The sequence below is a fragment of the Malaclemys terrapin genome, chromosome 24 (genome assembly GCF_027887155.1).
Source record: "Malaclemys terrapin pileata isolate rMalTer1 chromosome 24, rMalTer1.hap1, whole genome shotgun sequence".
Classification (NCBI taxonomy): Eukaryota; Metazoa; Chordata; order Testudines; family Emydidae; genus Malaclemys; species Malaclemys terrapin.
Genome location: NC_071528.1, coordinates 6,792,888 through 6,811,517, shown reverse-complemented (window position 1 = coordinate 6,811,517; position 18,630 = coordinate 6,792,888). Strand labels below are relative to the sequence as shown.

Here is an 18,630-nt window from a genome sequence, read left to right as displayed (position 1 = left end):
TCTCCTTGGCGCCTGTCCCACGTCTGCACGCCCATGTGCGCTCGGGGCGTGGAGGAGCCAACTCTGGGAAGGCCCTGCGGCTGGCTGGAGGGCAGAGCTGATCTGATCTGATCTCTTCCCCCCCCACCCCCGCCCCTACCCCCGCTCTCCTTACAGGAACGTCCTGGAGCTGATCGAGTTCTTCGAAGAGGAAGATAGATTCTACCTGGTGTTTGAGAAGATGCGAGGAGGTAAATATCCACGCAGGACCTCTGCTGCCTCCTTCCACTTCGTGGCATTGTTCACCTCTGGCTGGCGGGGCGGGGGCTGTGTTATGTAGGCCAGGGGCTCTCAACCTTTAGGGCCGGCATTAGGGGGTAGCGAGCAGGGCAATTGCCTGGGGCCCCACGCCACAGGGGGGCCCCACAAAGTTGCTCGGGCTTTGGCTTCAGCCTCAGATGGCAGGACTGGGAGCCCTGGGCTTCAGCCCCACACTGTGAGGCTTCAGTTTTCTGCCCTGGGCCCCAGCAAGTCTAACACTAGACCTGCTTGGTGGCCCCCCTGAAACCTGCTCGTGGCCCCATACGGACCCCTGGTTGAGAACCGCTGATCTAGGCTCCTTCTCCCCCCCCCCCCCCAGGGCCTGATGGAGACCCCTTCCGCCAGCTGGGAAGCTCACAGCTTGGCAAGGATGAGTCCCGTCATAGCCCATCACCATTCAGCAGTGCCCAATACCCTCCAGACTGTCGCTGCTGGCTCTTGACCTGCAGAATCCCTGGTCCCAGCTTCCCGAACGCTCTGGCGGGGAGGCTCTCTGGAGCCAGGGCAGCACGTCTCTGCCATTGTGTGTGTGGTGGGGGGGGGGGGGGGGGGAGGGAGGGGGTGCTGAGGGAGAAACGCGCGGATGAGGCCCTGCTAACAGCCGCCATCTTCCCTCCCCTAGGCTCCATCCTGACCCACATCCACAGGAGGCGCCACTTCAACGAACTGGAGGCCAGTGTGGTGGTGCAAGACATTGCCAGTGCCCTTAACTTCCTGCACAACAAAGGTGAGGCGCGAAGGCTGGGCACTTCCCTGGGGCTGGAGGCATGGGCTGGGCGTGGAGGGGAAGAGTGGGTTCTTATTCCTCCTTGCACTGGGAGAGCCCAGGAGCCTAAGGCCTGAGTGTTTGTCCAGCGCCACCCCTCGGCCACTAGAGACTCTCTGGGAGGACAGTGTGGTGGTGCTAAGGGAGCGGGGCGGGGACTCTGCGTAGCCCGTTCCCCAGGTTCCTAGGTGTTCCCTTCCCCAGACAGACGTGGTGCCTGGCCGCGCCGGCCTGCCAGAGCACGCAGGGTGTCTTGGGCCCAAGCGCCTCTCTGGCCGTTGGGCTTCCCAGAGCGTCCCGTAGCAGGGTGGATCGGGCCTGCCAATGAGGGAGCCAGCCCCCCTAGTTGCTGGGTCTTCCCCCACCCTGCAAGCCCTGGGCTGCGGAAGAGCCAGGCTCTGAACCGTCCCAGGAAAGCAGCAGCCCCTGTTGACTCTGGGGTTTCTTGTTTTTAACAGGTATAGCGCACAGGGATTTAAAACCAGAAAATATTCTCTGTGAGAGTCCCGACCAGGTGAGTGGCAGGCGGCCTGGCTAGCAGCACGTCCAGAGACGCTCCACTCTTTTGCTCCCTGGCTTGGCAGGAGCTGGGGTGGCCTTGGAGGAGGGGAGCTCCTCTCCAGCGGGTGGGTCAGCCTATTGCTGGGATGTGGGTCTGGGCTCTTGGGGAGCCTGGGCCCTGCTTGTGTGGGGAGGGCACTGGTGGGAAGGAGGTAGCACGAGGTAGGGGAGGGGTCAGTGGGCAGCTAGGCTGTGATGTTAACCCTTTGCATGCAGGTTCTCAGAAGGGGCCTGCCCCCCCTCCCCCAGGAGCAGGCGAACCAGAGAAGGAAGTCCGCTCCGAGCTGGGGGCCGGTTGGCTGACTGGGCAGTTTTGCTGTTGATAACCTCCTTTGTATTGCAGATGGGTGGAGGGCAAAGGCCAGATTTCCATTTGCTAAGAAGTGACTCCCAGGGGGGGAGATTGCTGGGGTGATGCATGTGGGCCATGGACATGTCTAGTGTGTGTGGGGATCTCCAGGTCACCTCTGGCCTTGCATGGTGAACTTCACAGGCGCGTCGCAGTTCAATTAAGTGATCGATGTCTTTGGCTCTCTCTGTCCTGTCCTAGGTTTCCCCTGTGAAGATCTGTGACTTTGACCTGGGAAGTGGCATCAAATTAAATGGCGATTGTTCCCCTATCTCCACCCCTGAGCTGCTCACACCTGTAAGTATTTCTGCCCCCTCGTTAATGTGAGAGGGGGTGACTTCGTTGGCTTTTGCGGGGAGGATGGGACTGTCACGGAGAGAGAGGTCTTGAACCATCGACTGGCTAGCTACCAGCCGACTTGTGGGAGTCTAAGGCTGCTTATAGATGTCTGGGAAGATGACCAGCATTGTGCATTTGTGGCAGGAGTCCTGGCCACCAGGGCTAGACGTCTATCTACAGATGCTGCCCGCTTGGCTCTTTGCTCTGCTTGGAGCACCAGCTGGACTTCGGCAGTTGCCTCTGCTCTGGCACCAGTGTCCATAATCTGTTGTTTTTAGTGGCTGTTGGACTTTTCAACAAGGCTCCATTTGCAACTCTGGCCCCCATAACTACCCTGTACCACGCCTGGCACCGGCCCAGGGGCATTCCTGTAACTGGTTTTCCACCCAGAATAGAAACTGGGGGTTGTAATCCAGTGGGGGAGCCTGAGATGTGCAGGCACAGCCAGGCATGCTGGGAAGGCTGTGGCTGAGGGAGATAGAACAGCCGTCCCTGGGTGATGGGGGATTCCTGAAGGAGACGAGCCTGATGTTGGGTGTCTCCAGGCAAAGGGCCTTCGAAGGGAGCTGAGAAACGTACCCTGCGGAAAGGGGGGAGCGTTAGGAAACCAGAGGCTGTGGGTGGATGATTGAGGAGAGTAAAGTGCTGGGCAGAGTCGGGGTGTGTGTGTGTGTGTGTGTGTGTGTGTTGCATACACGGGTCTCTGCCCCCTATGGGGTTGGGGCGATCAGAAAACCGGCTGTCTGCCGCGCGCCTGGTGCTGCTCTCCTGAATGCCTGTCCTTGAGAGGCTCGTGCATTAGTCATTCCTCTCGGCGAGGGGAGTGAATTCGAGAAAGGGTTACATAATGCGTTTTTAGCATGCCCGGCTTGCTTTCAAACGGGGGAGGGGGGTGGCGCACTGCCAAGCCAGGGCCGAGGAGAAGGTAAAATCGAGCCTTAGCAACAGCTGGGCCTATTGGCTGCCGGGAAGGAGCCGGAGTGGCTTGGGCTGGGGGGGCGGGATCTGCCGTTCTCTGGCGGAAGCTTACAGAAGTGGGTCAGGCGAGATGTGGCCGGGAACGGGATGGGGGTGGAGGGGGACGGAAGTCTCTGACGTGCGGCGTTGGTTGCACTGGGGTGGGGGCATGGGAGGTTGTTGGGCCCAGTGCTTTAGATTTCAGCGCCTCCTTCTACTTTCAAGGCTGGGGCGTGAGGACTCCCTGGCCTGCTTTTCATGGAAGTAGGGGCTGTGGTGCATAGACTTCCTTTTCTCCCTGCTGCCTAGGAGGGACTATTCTGATCTAGTGTGAGCTGGGCCAGAGAATCCCACCTCCGAACCGTCCCCTCTCTGCTCAGCCCATCTGCAGCCCACAGCGTTTCCAGAACCCCTGCGGGGAGCAGGGCTCTCGCTCACCCGGGCAAACGCTGCCTGGTTCTGGGAGGCAAGGACTGCCTGGCACATGGGGTCGGGCAGAGCCCCCACGCCCTTGTTTACTGGCATCGAGGTCAGTTTGGGTTCACGTGTGCTTCAGGAGGGCAGCGCCGCGGCTGATGCAATGGTGGCATCGGGAACATCTCCTGAGCCTAGGAGCGCTGGGAACGCTGGGTGGGGGTGGGAATCTGGCGAGACACGCTGAACCCGCCCGCCCTCCAGGGGAACTCCCAGCCTATCTGCCCAGCCCCGCCCGGGTGTTTATCTCCGGGGCCACTCTGCTTTGCACCTTACCCCCCAGCGCGGCTTATACCTCCGGCTGGGGTTTCTTGGTGACAAAGTTCTGCTTTCTGTTTCCTATGCTGTTGCGGGGTGGGGGAGGGAGAGAAGCTGCTCTGAGCCCCTGGGGTGGACATCAACCCTGCCTGGGTTCTCAGCTTGCAGAAGGTTGTTTTTCCCCCCCTCCCCCCCACTCAGCTGTTCTGCTGCTTGCCTCTCATTATAAGCGATTATCTGATGGCTGTGGGGTTGTTTCCCTCCCCCACAAGGCCTGTGTGGGCTGATCGGTCACATGAGCTGGGGCTGGAAAGCCCCGCCTGGGAGGGGGAAGGGACCTTGGAGACATCTGTGGCTCTGGTTACATCAGCTGTTTAACTCCTGCAGTTCCCGTCACTAGCTCACTAAATGCAGGACCTTCCAGTGCCTTGAATTCTGATGTCCATTATTTTCTCCCCTGGGGATCAGCCCGGGGCGGGCGGGGGTGTGTGGGTGGGTGGCTCAGCCAGTTTTTGGCGGTTGTTCACATCTGGGGGGCCGTTGGTGTAACAGGAGATGGGTGTTGTTTTCCAAACAGCAGCCTCTTCCTCCCCCACCCCCCATACGGTGCATTTCCCTGATTACCTCTGGTGTCCTGGAGAGTGGATCAAGGTGGCTGCATGGCCCAAGGCACTGCACCAGGTTTGCTGTCTTTTTCTGGAAGCACAGGTTCAAAACCAGCTTCGGGAAGACAGTGGAGAATTCAATAGGGAGGGATCTTTTCCTATCCTTGCAGTGCGGTTCTTGCGTAAGGGGCACCAGGCATTCAGTTCCAGCCCTGCTGCTCCCATTTCCAGGAAGAATGTGGGAGCAGAACCTTTTTCCCCCTCTGGGACCCTTCACTGTAGTAAAGAGGGAAGGAGCCTGTATAAAACTAACGTGCCGAGTTCAGAGGGAAACCTGCAGAGTGGAAGGAAAGGGCTGGGTGTGGTGTGATCGGACGAGATGAGCTGTAACTTCTATTAGAACAGTGGTCCTCAAACTGTGGGGCATGCCCCCCTGGGGGGGCACAGAGAAACATTCAGGGGGGCGGGGAGGGAGCACCACCCAGCCCTGCTCCTGGCTGTGGGTCCCCTGGAGGGCGCAGACCAGATGGGGGGTGGGAGAGGGAAATATGACCAAAAAAGTTTGGGGACCACTATATTAGGTGGTCATGTGCTATCAGTCTAGTGCCCGTCAAGGGTAGAGTTGGAACTCAAGCATTCTGGGTCCATCCTATGACTTCATCCAGATTGTACCAAATGTAAATGGATTTGAGTGGAGGAGGCAGGATCGTCTTGAGGTTGAGCCACTGAGTTGGGACTTGAGAGAGCTGGCCCTCTGCTAGCAAATTTACAAGGAAGGCGAGGATCTCGGACACTGTAGTGACGGGACAGTGGCATATGTGCGGAGAGGCCGTGTGGTCTAATGGGCTGAGCACTAGACTGGGATTCAGGAATCTTGGGATCTATTTCTGGCTCTGTCACTGGCCTGCTCCTTGGGCATGTCACTTCTAACCCCTCTGTGCCTCAGTTTCCCCCATTAGTAAAATGGGGATTATGATGCTAACCTCTTTTGTTAAAGCACTTTGCAGCCTGGTCACAAAAAGTGCTACATGAGAGCGAAGTATTTATTATTAAGATAGATATTTAGATACTGGGGGGGACTTATAGAAAGTTGCTTTTCTCCAGTGATTAGCCAGAGTACAGCCAGGGATGTAACTGATCCGTCTCCTGCGGGGACACCTGGGTGTCTTTACTGTGTGCGTCGTTCCCTTTGGCTCAGCCGGTGATCCCAGAGTCGTGTCTAGTTCCGTGCTGCTCTTCAGTGGCATGTTGGGACCTCGGGGGATGTTCATGAGCTGGCTGTGTGCAGCCCTTCCAGGAAAAATGGATCTGCTTACAGCTCGTGGTCATCAGCTCCTGCCAAAGCAACGCTTGGGAACAATTTCCCAGAGGGACTGTTGTGCCTAGTTAGCTTGGCTTGAACTGCTGGGTTATGTCTGGGAGCCTGATCTCAAGAGCTCTGGGCAGAAAATCCTGGAAGCCCGTCAGTTATTAAAATACTTCTCATCTCCTCTACCTCCTCCCACTCTGAATACAGAGAGCGGGGCGGGCAGGGGCTGACCTGGGGGGTGTAGTGGTTCTCTAAACTCATTGGCTCACAAAATAAGCCCTGCCCTCCTGAGGCGAGGTGCAGACTCGGCCGGGCTTCCTGAGCCAGCTTGCGACAGTGTGGGTCCAGCGCTCCCTGCTGGTGGAGCTTGGGTGGACAGGGGCACACTGCACTTCCCAGTGCTGTTGCTGGTTCCGCTACCACCCAGTCGCCTCTTTGGAGGTTTTCTTTGTAAGCATCGGCGCTAGAGACTCGCCCTTAAAAAGAGTGAGACTGGCAGTTCAGGGGAAGAAGATGGCAGCTGGCAAGAGGGGATGGGATGCGATATTCAAGTCCTGAGAGCAGCTGTGCTTTTCCACCTGGCTCCCGCTGCTATAAGTGGAGTAGAATCCCATTGCGTGGCAGAGACGTTTGCAGACTCCGGGAGCTGGTGCTGCCCGCCCTTCCTTGGCCATCTGTCTCTACTACGAGCAAATCTCTCTTCGCTGCGTCATCTCGGTTGAGGACAGGGTGGTGTGGCCTCGGGTTGTTGCTTCTGCTCCTTGCCTCTGGCGTGGCTGTTCCTTTGTCTTTCCCAGGTCCCTTCTGGCTGGAGCAACGCTGCCCGCTTGGGCCTTGCTTCATTGCCAGCTCAGATCTAGGATTTTAGTCTGTTTATATTTGGGTGAATTTGGCGCTCAGGCAACTTGCCCACGGATCACAGGGTTTGGCGCTAGCTGTAGCGAGGGGAGTTGCTGCACCATCGACAGACGAACCTACTGGGGTTGCTATTCCGCTGGTTCATACCTGCAGATGCTGCCGATCGCACTCTAGGGGTTCTGTGATGGGGCATGAATGACTTGGTGATGCCCATCAGACCCAGGCTCTACACTCTGGCACGGCCTGCTTTGTAGAGATCCTGCTCCACGTTTGGGCCCTGGCTGGTTGTGGATTGTAATATTTGGAGCCAAACCTTCAGGGTAAGGGTTGGGTCTGGTGTCTCATGGTAGCAGGGGACTGAGCATTTGCGATGAACTGTAGCGTCTGGGGGGGCATCTGTCACACCTAGTCTTCCCCTCCACGGCATCTCATCGGATCAGTGCTGGATTCTGGAGGTCCAATTGCCTGGGGCCCAGCTCTGAGTAACCCTGCCCTGCTCTCCCTCTCTGCAGTGCGGCTCTGCCGAGTACATGGCTCCCGAGGTGGTGGAGGCCTTCAACGAGGAGGCTTCCATCTATGACAAGCGTTGCGACCTGTGGAGCCTGGGCGTCATCCTGTACATCATGCTGAGCGGCTACCCGCCCTTCGTGGGGCACTGTGGCACCGACTGCGGCTGGGACCGCGGCGAGGCGTGCCATGCCTGTCAGGTGAGCCAGCCCCTCTGCCTGGCAGCCTGGCCCTTGTGTGAAAGGAGCTCTCTTAGCTAGCAGCAGTAGTAGGTCCATTATCCTGTCTGGCACAGCCCCACACACTGCACAGCCGACCTCCTTCAGCACGTTAGCCCCCGGCTGAAATAGCCACTTGAAGTCGCCCCATGTGGCTTTCAGTGCAATGGTTTGACCTCTGGTTAAAGAACCCTCTCTCTGGCAACTAATTGTTGCTGGTCACGTACAGCGACTTTGCTGGACATCTGACATCAGCTTTCCCTGCACACACAGAATGCAGCTGGTAGGGTTGAGAGGGATAGCACAGTGGTTTGAGCATTGGCCTGCTAAACCCAGGGTTGTGAGTTCCCCCCTTGAGGGGGCCATTTAGGGATCTGGGGCAAAAATCTGTCTGGGGATTGGCCTTGCTTTGAGCAGGGGGTTGGAGTAGATGACCTCCTGAGGTCCCTTCCAACCCTGAGATTCTATGAAGGTTGGAGATTCTCTGCTTAGCTTCAAGCCTCCCACTCGCCTTGGGAGGAGCTGCCTCCTAGGTTTAATCAAATTGCACGGAGGATCACTTTTACTTCTCTAAAAATAAACTTTGCTTGGGTGCCTCTTCTCTTCCAGAACATGCTCTTTGAGAGTATCCAGGAAGGGAAGTATGAATTTCCTGATAAGGACTGGGCCCACATTTCTTTTGGAGCCAAAGATCTAATTTCCAAGCTGCTGGTTAGAGATGCCAAGAAACGGCTCAGCGCGGCCCAGGTCCTCGAGCATCCTTGGGTGCAGGGGGTGAGTTCTGCTCTAAGGACGTTTGATTCCCCTTCTCATTGTCTCCTGAGCTGCAGATCTTGGAAGACACTCTTCTAACGTCTAACTTCATAAGATTCTGGAACTGATTGTGTGGGTTCTTGGCACAGCTGTGTAACACGGCTAGGAAGCTATGGCCATGTAAAGTCGGTGGGTCAGGCCTGGACTGAGTGACCCGAGAGAAGGGAAAATGGCATTAAAAATTAACTTATCTGGAGGCTCAAACTTCCAGAGAGAGCAGTTCCCTTAAACCAGCATTATGATCCTTCTTAGCACTTCTATTGAGCCTCCCACCTGGAGTTCTCAAAGTACTTGACAAACAGCTGAGCTTCATGATTTCCCCCGCTCCACCCCACCCAGAGAGATGGATGGTTTATTCCCATTTCACAGCAGGGTAAAGTGAGGCATAGGGAATTGGGGGGAGGAATAGCTCAGTGGTTTGAGCATTGGCCTGCTAGACCCAGGGTTGTGAGTTCAATCCTTGAGGGGGCCACTTGGGAATCTGGGGTAAAATCAGTACTTGGTCCTGCTAGTGAAGGCAGGGCTGGACTCGATGACCTTTCAAGGTCCCTTCTAGCTCTATGAGATATGATTTGCCCAAGGTTCCTGGCAGAACCACGCTAGAGCCTGGGTCTCCTGACCTCTAGTCCTGTGCTCTAACCGCTCAACTGTCTGTCCCTAAAGAAAGAAGTTGGAGTCTTACAGAGCCATCGATGTAGGATTTATTGGTCTTGGGTACTTATCTGGCCCTGAGTGCTGGCGTATTGGAGCACCTCATAATCTTTAATGTATTTCTTCGGCGAGGTAGGGCAGTGCTATTATCCCCATTGTACAGATGGGAAACTGAGGCACCAAGCCGCTAAGGCCTGGATTCACTGTGGTATTCAGGCTCCTAGTGACATGTCCAAGGTCACATAGGAAGTCTTTGGCAGAGCAGTAATTGAGTCCAGGTTTCCCACAAGCCAAGGTCACCCTACCTACTGGGGCCTCCTTCCACTCGACACCCACCACTTCTACTAGGAGGTGGTTTCATGGGTGTTGACTGCAGGCCCCATATCTGCTCCTGAGAGATGAGCTTTGCCACTCGACTCTAAATCTTGCTTCTGTTCTATTCCAGTGTGCTCCAGACAACACACTTCCAACCCCCATCATCTTACAGAGGTGAGCAAGTCCTTTCTCCTGCACCCTGGCTGTGTATGCACAGGGGGGTGGGGCTGCTGCAGAGAGAGAAGGTGTCTCTCAGCAGCTTTTGCAGTAGTTAGTGCAGCCCTCTCCATAGTAACACGATGAGCTCATCAGCCAGTAGATCTTGCAGACCTGACAATCCAAAGCCAGAGTGCATTGGTGACGCCTGCACCATGGGGTGCTGAAAGTCCTCTGCCCGCCTCCCAGGAGCGCTGACGCTCCCGTCCAGTCAGCCAAGGGAGACTAGAGGGGCCTTGGTGTGGACCAGGTGACCCCACTCCCTCTTCTGGGACGCTTGCCCCATTGCCCCATCACCTCCCTGGCACTTGTAGCCCCTGCTGGCCTGGTGAGGTGGGGCATCTAGACCCAGAACTTGAAGCAGGCTCTCCCATGAGGCAGTCCTAAGTCCTAACCAGCTGCAGGAGAACAAGACATTGGGGTGTCTTTGAGCCATCCTGTTCAGGTACCTACTCAGAACTTCAGGCCAGCTGAAGAGGCAGACCTGGAATAGGTTCCCTGGGGATCAAACACTGGGCCCGGTGCATGCTGGGTCACTGCTGTGGTTGCCTGTGCACCTTGAACACTGATTAAGCTCGTGTTTCCCACTCATGAATCTCTGCCTTGGTTCAAAGAGCGATGATGGGAATGGGAGACCTCCTTCGAGCAGCTGCTGCTCCGAGGGTGGGTGTCTCATGCCACCTGTCCAGCCCCTGCTCGCTGACCTTGGCCTGTCTCCCCCTCCAGGAACAGCAGTGCCAAAGAACTCACCTCCTTCGCCGCTGAAGCCATCGCTGTCAACCGTCAGCTGATGCAGCACGATGAAGACGAGGAGGAGGAGGAGATGCGACCAATCATAATCAAAGCTACCTCATGCTCCATGCAGCTGTCGCCCCCTTCGGAATCCAGGCTGGCCAAACGGAGGCAGAAGAGCAGCATGACGAAGGCGGGGGCTGTGAGCCAGCACCTCGTTGCTCCGTTAGTCCTGGTGGGCGATCACGCGTGATCGCCTGCCTGCTGTGGCCCCCCACCCACTCCCTGTACATATGTATGTGCTGTATACGGGCGTCATCCTTTTTTTTTTAAATGCCGTTGTTAGCTAGCAACAAGATCAGGACTCTGTCCTATTGGCTGGTTTCCAAGGTTTCACTGATCTTGTAAGTTCCTTTGTTTTGTTTGTTTAAAAACTTTTTTTTTTTTTTTTAAAGGTATTAAATCAAGTGTGAGGTTCCTTCACCCAGGGCACATTTAAGGACATTTAACAGGCGACGTATGAACTTTCTTGACTCTTTTTTTTATTTTTATTTTTTATTTTATTTTTTTTTTCCCTACACCAAAGGACTATTTGTACAAGTGACGCTTTTACAACTTCAGCTCATTTCATACTGTGAAAAAACAAAAAAACAAAAAAAAGGACCCTCGGTTGTCTTTTTAACAACAAAAAGTAGCATTTTAACATTTATTTTTCCTAACGAGCTGCAGGTTTTTCTTTGAATTGGGGCTGAGATCAGTCAGCCGTGGGGAGCTCTTTTTTAAAAAACAAAAAAAAACCACAAACTGAAGACAAAAAAAAAAAAAAAAAATCATTCCGGAGCTGGAATTGGCTAATCTAAGCTAAGGTGTTTAAAAGATAACGTGCGCAGGCATCGCACCTCTCAGAAAAAAGGGGTTGGGGAGGGAGAGGGTAGTCCTGAACCCTCATCCCTCCCAACGCTTCCCTTGCCATGGGGACTCCAAATGCAGTGGGATGCCACAGGAGTGAGGGAGAGTTTGGTTGAAGCTCTGTTTGGGAAGTAGATCTTTGTTGAATGCCAGGGCTTGATGTTGGGGGATTCTGTGGCATCGGAAGGAGGTGTCATTGTCAACGCAGGTGCCCCTGGTCCTGGAAGCTTAGTGCCCTCTGCTCCCGCTGAAGTCTATGGAAGTGGGGGGCGTTCTGCACCTCACCTGGAGAGAGAATGTGGTGCTGGCAGATGGATTTCTGGCTAGAAGAGAGGAGAGCTGTGCTCATGAGGGCAGTTCATCTCCCTGGTTTGGATTGAAACTCAGCTCCCTGCTCCAAGATAAGCTATTTCAACCACTTTAGGGTTTTTATTTTTCTTTAAACAGCCTAGTTGTGCTTTGCTAAAGCAAACCCTGCTTGAATAGGACGTTGAGACGTGTCTTCCTTCGTTCCCCTAGGTTCTGTCCTTCGGACTCGGAACTGAGCTGTACCGGCATGGTGCTTCCTAGGGTTAGATGATGTGCCAGGTACAGCTTGGATATGGGGGAGCGGAGGTGGGGACTGGTGGGATCTCCCCAAGTGTTCCCGGGTTTTTGAAACGTTCACATTCAGAGTTACTTCCTAACTCTGCGTGTTAGGGCTGGTCCTGGCCTATGAAAGTCTGTAGGGACTTTGCCATGGAGCAGGATCCAAGCCTCTTCTGAAGGGTGAGTGAGCGCGTGCGTGTGTGTGAAGGGGGTCTCTGCCCCAGTTACTAGCTACCAGTTTTGTGAAATCACGCGAGCAGCTGGGTTCCCAGTAAACAGCAGGATCGACTCGAAGCTCTTGTCCTTACGGACTGTGGCTGGCGAATCCCCTGCCTCGGAAATAATCTGGTGCTTTTAAAAAGGAAAAACTCGTTCTTGCTTTCAGTGAGCTTTCTGTCCTAGGGCAACGAGCTGACCATTCAGGGAGAGGATCCGAAATGGTTTTCAGTCTTGCTGACTTGGTGACTCCTGGAAAGCAACTCTGTCGCTGGGAGGCAGAAGCAAGTGAAAAGAAGTGTTTCCGTGGGATCTGTGTCGCTTAAAGGGTTCCATGGTGTATTTCATTTATTTTGAAATGCAGACCTTCCCAAGGCTCCCCCTCAAGAGGGAGGAGATGCTTATTCGAGGTGCGATCAGGAAATCCAATCTCTGGCATTGGATGGGCAGGAGGTATACCTGAGGCGGGTTTCTGGGTCTTCATGCCGACGCAGAGGTGGACTAGAAGAGGAAGAGCTTTAATATTCTCCTTTGAGGGAGGCATGGTCTTGTGGAAGTTGGGTTTTTGAGTTGAGAAGCTTGCAGGGGAGCAGGGTCAGTCAGCAGGGCCTCTCGGGGAGGTCTGAATTGGAGGAGAGCGTGTGGTTCGAATGCGCCTTCCAGAGGTTCCGTAGAAGTGATTTTTTCTGAGTTGAATTATGACACAAGCCTTCCCAAGCGGAGGCTGACCAATCAGGACGAGTCTGTCAGTGGTGCTGTAGCAGGGGTCCTAGGTGAGCCTCAACAACCCTCCTTGCCCATGGTGTATCTCGTGCTTCCATTTGTTCTGATGTCTCTTATCTAGTTTCCTGATCCAGCCTGGCGTGTAGCGCCTTCCCTTTCCTTGATTTCCTCTTGAAAAAATTAGTGTTATGGGCCTGATCTTTCAGAAGCACTGACTCTTCGATGGGGGCACGCTGGGGCTTGCGCACGCCCAGATGTTCTGCAAATGAAAACCCCATATCTCCCTGTGGAATGTCAGGCCGGATTTGCCTGCCCTTGACGGTGGTGCAGATGGAGAGTAGCACCACTGAGCTCGGTGTGGCGGTGCCGGTGTGAAACTGGGAGTGAGGTGAACTCGGTGGCTTCATTCCGCCTCCCCTGAAGCCCCTCGTTTAAACAAGGCCGGCGTGTTTGTCTGAGCCTGGCAAGACGGAGGGAAACGTGCCTCCTGCAAATTACTGGTCTCCCTTTCTCTCTAACTGGATGCATCAAGCTTTATCGTTTAAAAGCCACCTCAAACTTCTCATCTAGGCACAGCTGGAGGTTTCCGGAACCTTTTGAGTTGGGAGTCCAGCCAGCCTCCCCTGAATTTTGATGTAAGCCTGATTCTTTCTCTGACTGAGGCTGTTCTGGGTTCTCCCCCCCCCTCCCCAAGACTGCTGACAGCAATACTATGCAATATATGTTCTGTTTATTTCAGGGAGGCAATTGTGAATAGCATCAGGGGTTTGCTGATCATTGGGTGTTTGGATCTCGATGACGCTTTGCGAAGGCAGGGGAATGTAAACTATAACTGTTCCCTACCCTGTTCTGCAGAAGCAATTTCACTTCATCTGTAAGGGAAACAAATCCATACATTTTCTTGCTTACGATGATCAGCACTTGCTTCCCTTGACCGCAGAACTCCAGGGTGGCAAGGAGAATATGGGGGAGCGCTGTATTGGAAGCAAGGGGGTACTGTACCTCGAAAAACAGGCTGCAATACTTCTCGAGACCTCCTTTAAAAAAAAAATCCATTATCTTGATTGTACATTGTTACTTTTTTATAGCTTATTTTGTTTTTATCAGTTGTAGATAATTCCTTGTTGTCTTATATTAAGAAATACTTGAATGATGTACAGTATGCGATGCCTCGAGCTGGTATTGTGAAAGCTATTGTAATGCTGCAGGTTACAGCCTTTTTTAAAAAAAAACAAACATGGGAAGGGATTTGCAGGGGGGAATGTTTTGGTTTTCCATGATTTTGTTGGCAAACTTCCCCGTTTCCCACCCATGAAACTTTTTTTCCTCCGCTGAAAGGCAGCCTACAAAGGCAAGGGAACTGGGTTGACCTTTCTTTGCTGCTTTGATGGGTAAAGGAGGTCTGGGGTCTTCTGGCCTCAGAAAAATCAGGGATGTAGGCCTGGGGTTGCCTGGTTTTGCTAGAGGACTGGCTGAAGATCTCAGTCCTCAGCTGGGGTCAGATCTGGCCGTCTACGCTTGCTGATGATCTGCCTCCTTACATGTTTTGTGAGCTTTTTCTTCTCTTGGGGGAGATGTTCAGAGTCACAGATGGCACTTTTAGGGCCGTTAGGCTCCTATCTGTGCCTCTGAAAATTTACCTCTTTAAAGAGGTGACAGCCTCATTCCATTGATTATCAGGGGAGCTTTTCTGACGGCTTGCTCGGCAGTTTGTTTTAAATCCACACCGCTTTAACTTGGTGTTTAAAAGTCAGTCCAAATACGATTCCCTTTGTTTTGCTGGCATGGTGCATCTGGCGCAATGCTAGCAGTTCTCCCATCAGCCAAAGTCTTCCAGGAAAATCTGTAGGCAAGACCCCGGATTGCTAATGAAGGAGAAACGCTTTGGAAGAAACTTTCATGCCATTTAAGAAACAGATAAGCAGCCCAGTTACCCTTTCCTTTCTCGGTTGCCTTTAAGAAGCACACTTGCTCTGAGGAAGTGCACAAGGCAGTGTGTGTTTGGAGGGAATTGTGAAATGCCTTGCACACTTGGGCTGAGAATTCAGCTTCATTTAGGCACCTGCATGATGAGACTTTATAGTATTTGGCCCCAAGTAGCTGCCATTATTCAGTGGGAGCAGAGGGCTTCATTGAGGGCGTCTAAGTGGGAGACGTTGGGTGCTCAGGTCTTTTGAAAAATGTGGCCCTTGGTCTGTAGGTGTTAAGACAGAAGAGACGCTAATGCTAGTGCCCAGGATTGGGCCCGCATCCCACCTCCCCACTGGTTACTTTCCCTTGGTTTTGTTTCCAAAGACAATGCTTGCTCAGAATCTTTCTCTCTAGCACTTAAATGGTTCTGTGCCCAGTTTTAACCCTGTCTTGCCAAAGTCCTTTATTTTTTTTAAACCCATGTTTTCCTCCTTTATTTTTTTTTTAAAAGCCTTTTTCTCTCGTAAAGCATCTGTCTTGGAGACTTTTTTTTTTCTTTTCAAAAAGTTTCTTGCAAGTTTTAGCAGGAAATTAAAAAAAATATATTTTTTTTGCTTATTTCCCCCTTGGTCCTCCTTCAGTCAATTAACTCAATTTAGAACTGGTTAGAAACTTTTACTGTGAATCTGACTTTTTTTTATCAATACAGGAGAAAACGCTTTCTCCACTTTACAATTGATGAAGACTGCCAAAGCTGGGTTTGACATAAAATCACCTTAACGCACTGTTGGTTTCTACAATGGATGCCTCGAGCCAGGGGCTGGTTTAAAAATAAAAACTAAAGTAAAAACTAAAAATAAAAACAAAAATGAAAAAAAAACAAGCACTTTATTGTATGTACCAGGTGAACTGATACAGCTCAATCGAAGTTTTCCTTTGTAACAACTGTTGATGCCAGAATTTTGTATTCTGTTTTGTAAGAATTTAATAAATGCGTTGAAACCTACCTGAGAATACTTGGCAGGGTTTTTTTTTGTATGTCTTGCAGTAGTGTCTAGGAGCCCCAGTCACGGATCAGGGTTCTGTACGTGTTGTGGAACGACAGGACCGTTACCGGTGCACTAAAACCTATGGTCCTGCAGGAGATTCTGGGGTTAGGTCTTGTCCCTCTGTGCATCCTCATCAGTGATGTGGAAGGGGGAATGACCCTTTAGTGAAATATGCAGGTGATGCTAAATGGGGGAGGAGGGCAGCAAACAAGCTCAAGTGGTCAGAGCGAATAGAATCACAGGTGGAAAAGTACAATGTCGCTAATACATCTCGAGGGAAACCACTCTGCAAAGCGGCCGAGGACTGGGACAGAGAGGCAGGAAGAGCTGAAAGAAACATTGGGGCTGCTAGACCCAGGTTTGCAACGTGACAGTGGGGCGAGGTGATTTTTAGAGTGCAGATGCCAAAGGATCCTGGCTTGCAGCGGCAAGGTAATGATCCCTCTCTAAAGGTGCTGGTGTCAAGCTGTAAACTGCCTACACTTGCAGGGCAGGGCCTTTTCAGCACTGATTTGGCAGCTGAGCTCGAGGCAGGGTGCTGGTGCTCGCCTTGATACCCTCTGCCGTGGAGTGTCCAGCGTTGGCTGTCGACCCTCTCAGCTGGTAGCGCTTCTGCCTGCCCTGAAAATCTGACTGTTGAGTTGAGTGAGGTGAAATGGCATCGATTAGGCCTACAGCTGGTTGCTTCAGGCTGCCGCATTGGCTCTACTCCTGTTGAAGAGGTGAGCGTGCCCCATGTCACCGTGCGACTCCGCATGCGGGAGCAGGGCCCGTCCCCGCACCAGTGTGCTTGGCTCTGGTGCGACCGCGCCTGGAGTGCTGCACTTAGCGCTGGGTGTCCGAGGCTGACGAGCGGGAGGGAGTTGAGAGAAGTGCAGCAGAGAGGGTCGGGGGGCTGGAGGGACTGACTTAAGGGGGAAAGGTTAAAAGCGCTAAATACGCTTCGCATGGCTCAGAGGAGAAAAAGCTGCAGCTTAAGCTAAACTCTAAGGAGGGGGGAGAACTATTGCAGTGGGTGCGGGGGGGGTGTCAGCAATTGAATGAAACTAAGCACAGGAAACTTCTGGCTGTTTCAGCAAAACCGTCCCTGCCACCTGTACTGGGCCGGCAGTCACCTCCTGTCGCTTTGGGCTTTTGGGTCTAAACTGCCTAAAATGTGTTCTAGGGGCTCAGCCCTGCCTTGGCCGGGAGCATAATTGGCTGGTCTAATCCGGGGGTGGCCAACCTGTGGTTCCGGCGCCACACGCGGCTCTTCGGAAGTTAATCTGCGGCTCCTTGTCTAGGCACCGACTCCGGGACTGGAGCGACAGGCGCCAACTTTCCAATGTGCCGGGGGGGGGGGTGCTCACTGCTCAGCCCCTGGCTCTGCCACAGGCCCTGCCCCCACTCCACCCCTTCCCACCCCCTCCCCTGAGCCTGCCCTGCCCTCGCTCCTCCCCCACCCCCCAGCCTCTTGCATGCCACGAAACAGCTGATTGGGAGGGAGGGGGAGGCACTGATGGGTGGGTGAGAAGCGTGGGGAGGGGGAGCTGATGGGGGGGCTGCTGACGTATTACTGTGGCTCTTTGGCAATGAACATTGGTAAATTCTGGCTCCTTCTCGGGCTCAGGTTGGCTGCCCCTGTTCTAACATGTCTTCTCCGTCTCCAACTGCTGTGATTCCATGATCCAAGTTTACATGGCCAATCTTGCTGGCCCCCGAGCTGGCAGGGACTGGGAGTGTGGTACTGGCGGCACGCTCGGCCCATGTGCAGCACCTTTCCTCACCTGCCTGGGCCAAAGGTAGAACAGTGTTCTGGAGCCCTACAACGGGGGGGGGGGGCGGGCACACCTTCATGCAGGAAGCTTATGATGCCGGGGCATTCTTCCCTTGGCGTAAATGACGCCTATCGCAGCCTTTATTCAACCAGGCTTTATTACTGATGACAATTTCCAGCAGTGGAAGTGAGAGGGGGCCCCAGTATGTGTCGAATGGAGGGGCCTTGGGACTGAAATGGGGGGTGTCCCTTGCCTCCCTCTCAAAACATCCCTCATTGCATGTGCAAATGCCTCTCCTTGCTAAACAGTGTCCCCTGCTGGCCATTTCTGGCAACACTGTCAAGCATCCCAACTACAGCCCTGCACGGATACAAAATTTGAATCTTCATCTGATCCCCGATCCCCAGATTTGCAGGGCTCTATCCCCGGCCACCAGAAAGGGAGATAGCTGGGTGTGAATACCACCATGTATCTAGCACTTTATATTGCCGTAGTGCTGTATGAGTGCCTGCCTCCCTCCCTTGCCCCCGAGGTAGCTATTCTCAGTTCACAGATGGGGAAACTGAGGCACAGAGCAGTGGAGCAACTTGTACCCAAGTCTTCCCACACAGAAGCTGACGAAGTTCAGACAGGCGCTCTGGCTCGCTGCATGACTCCGCCAATTCCACAGCAGATTTTTAATGTGTGGCTGGTTTTGATGTGGTCAGAAAAAAGGAGAAAATTCCCTTTTGCAGGTGTGGGGTTAGGCCGTGGTTAAAAATGGAAAAACCTTGCTGGGACCTTCCTACCTGCTGTGCTTTTCAGATAGGACAGAGACCAAAAAGCGCTGCCTTGGTTTGTGGGATTTTTTTTTTTTAAATGGCATGAAAATTATGGGATACAGATGGCATTATGGGAGGAGAAAGTTGCAGGCTGGAGAACCCTGGGCGAGGAGTTATCTCACAAAACATTGCAAAAATGTTCCAAAGGGCACTGCACTTTACATGGCCACAAGCCCTCCTGGTGGGTAAGCGCGGTGCTAGTGCCAACAACTAAGCGTGCACGCACCTGAGCGACGTGCTGAGCTGTATGTCGACCTCACTTGTGTCAACGAAGGATTGTAAAGCAGACCAAGCCTTTGGTTGGAAGCTCTTCGGGGCAGGGGCTGTATTTTTGTTCTGCATTTGTGCAGTGCCTAGCCCAATGGGGGTCTGGTCCATGACAAATAATTGTTTAAGGGTAGGGTGACCAGACAGCAACTGTGAAAAAA

General features: G+C 53.4%; 1 protein-coding gene across 1 annotated transcript in view; it reads left to right on the top strand.

Annotated features, from left to right (window-relative positions):
- The window catches only part of MKNK2 (MAPK interacting serine/threonine kinase 2), a 28,597-nt gene extending 13,016 nt beyond the window's left edge, over positions 1–15,581 (top strand). The window contains exons 7-14 of the mRNA XM_054013737.1: positions 157–230; positions 923–1,027; positions 1,525–1,580; positions 2,178–2,273; positions 7,289–7,483; positions 8,111–8,275; positions 9,411–9,454; positions 10,223–15,581. Of these exons, the coding sequence (XP_053869712.1) occupies positions 157–230; positions 923–1,027; positions 1,525–1,580; positions 2,178–2,273; positions 7,289–7,483; positions 8,111–8,275; positions 9,411–9,454; positions 10,223–10,481 (994 nt within the window). The 3' untranslated portion in view covers positions 10,482–15,581. The remainder of the gene's footprint in view (positions 1–156; positions 231–922; positions 1,028–1,524; positions 1,581–2,177; positions 2,274–7,288; positions 7,484–8,110; positions 8,276–9,410; positions 9,455–10,222) is intronic.
- The last annotated feature ends 3,049 nt before the right edge of the window (positions 15,582–18,630 follow it).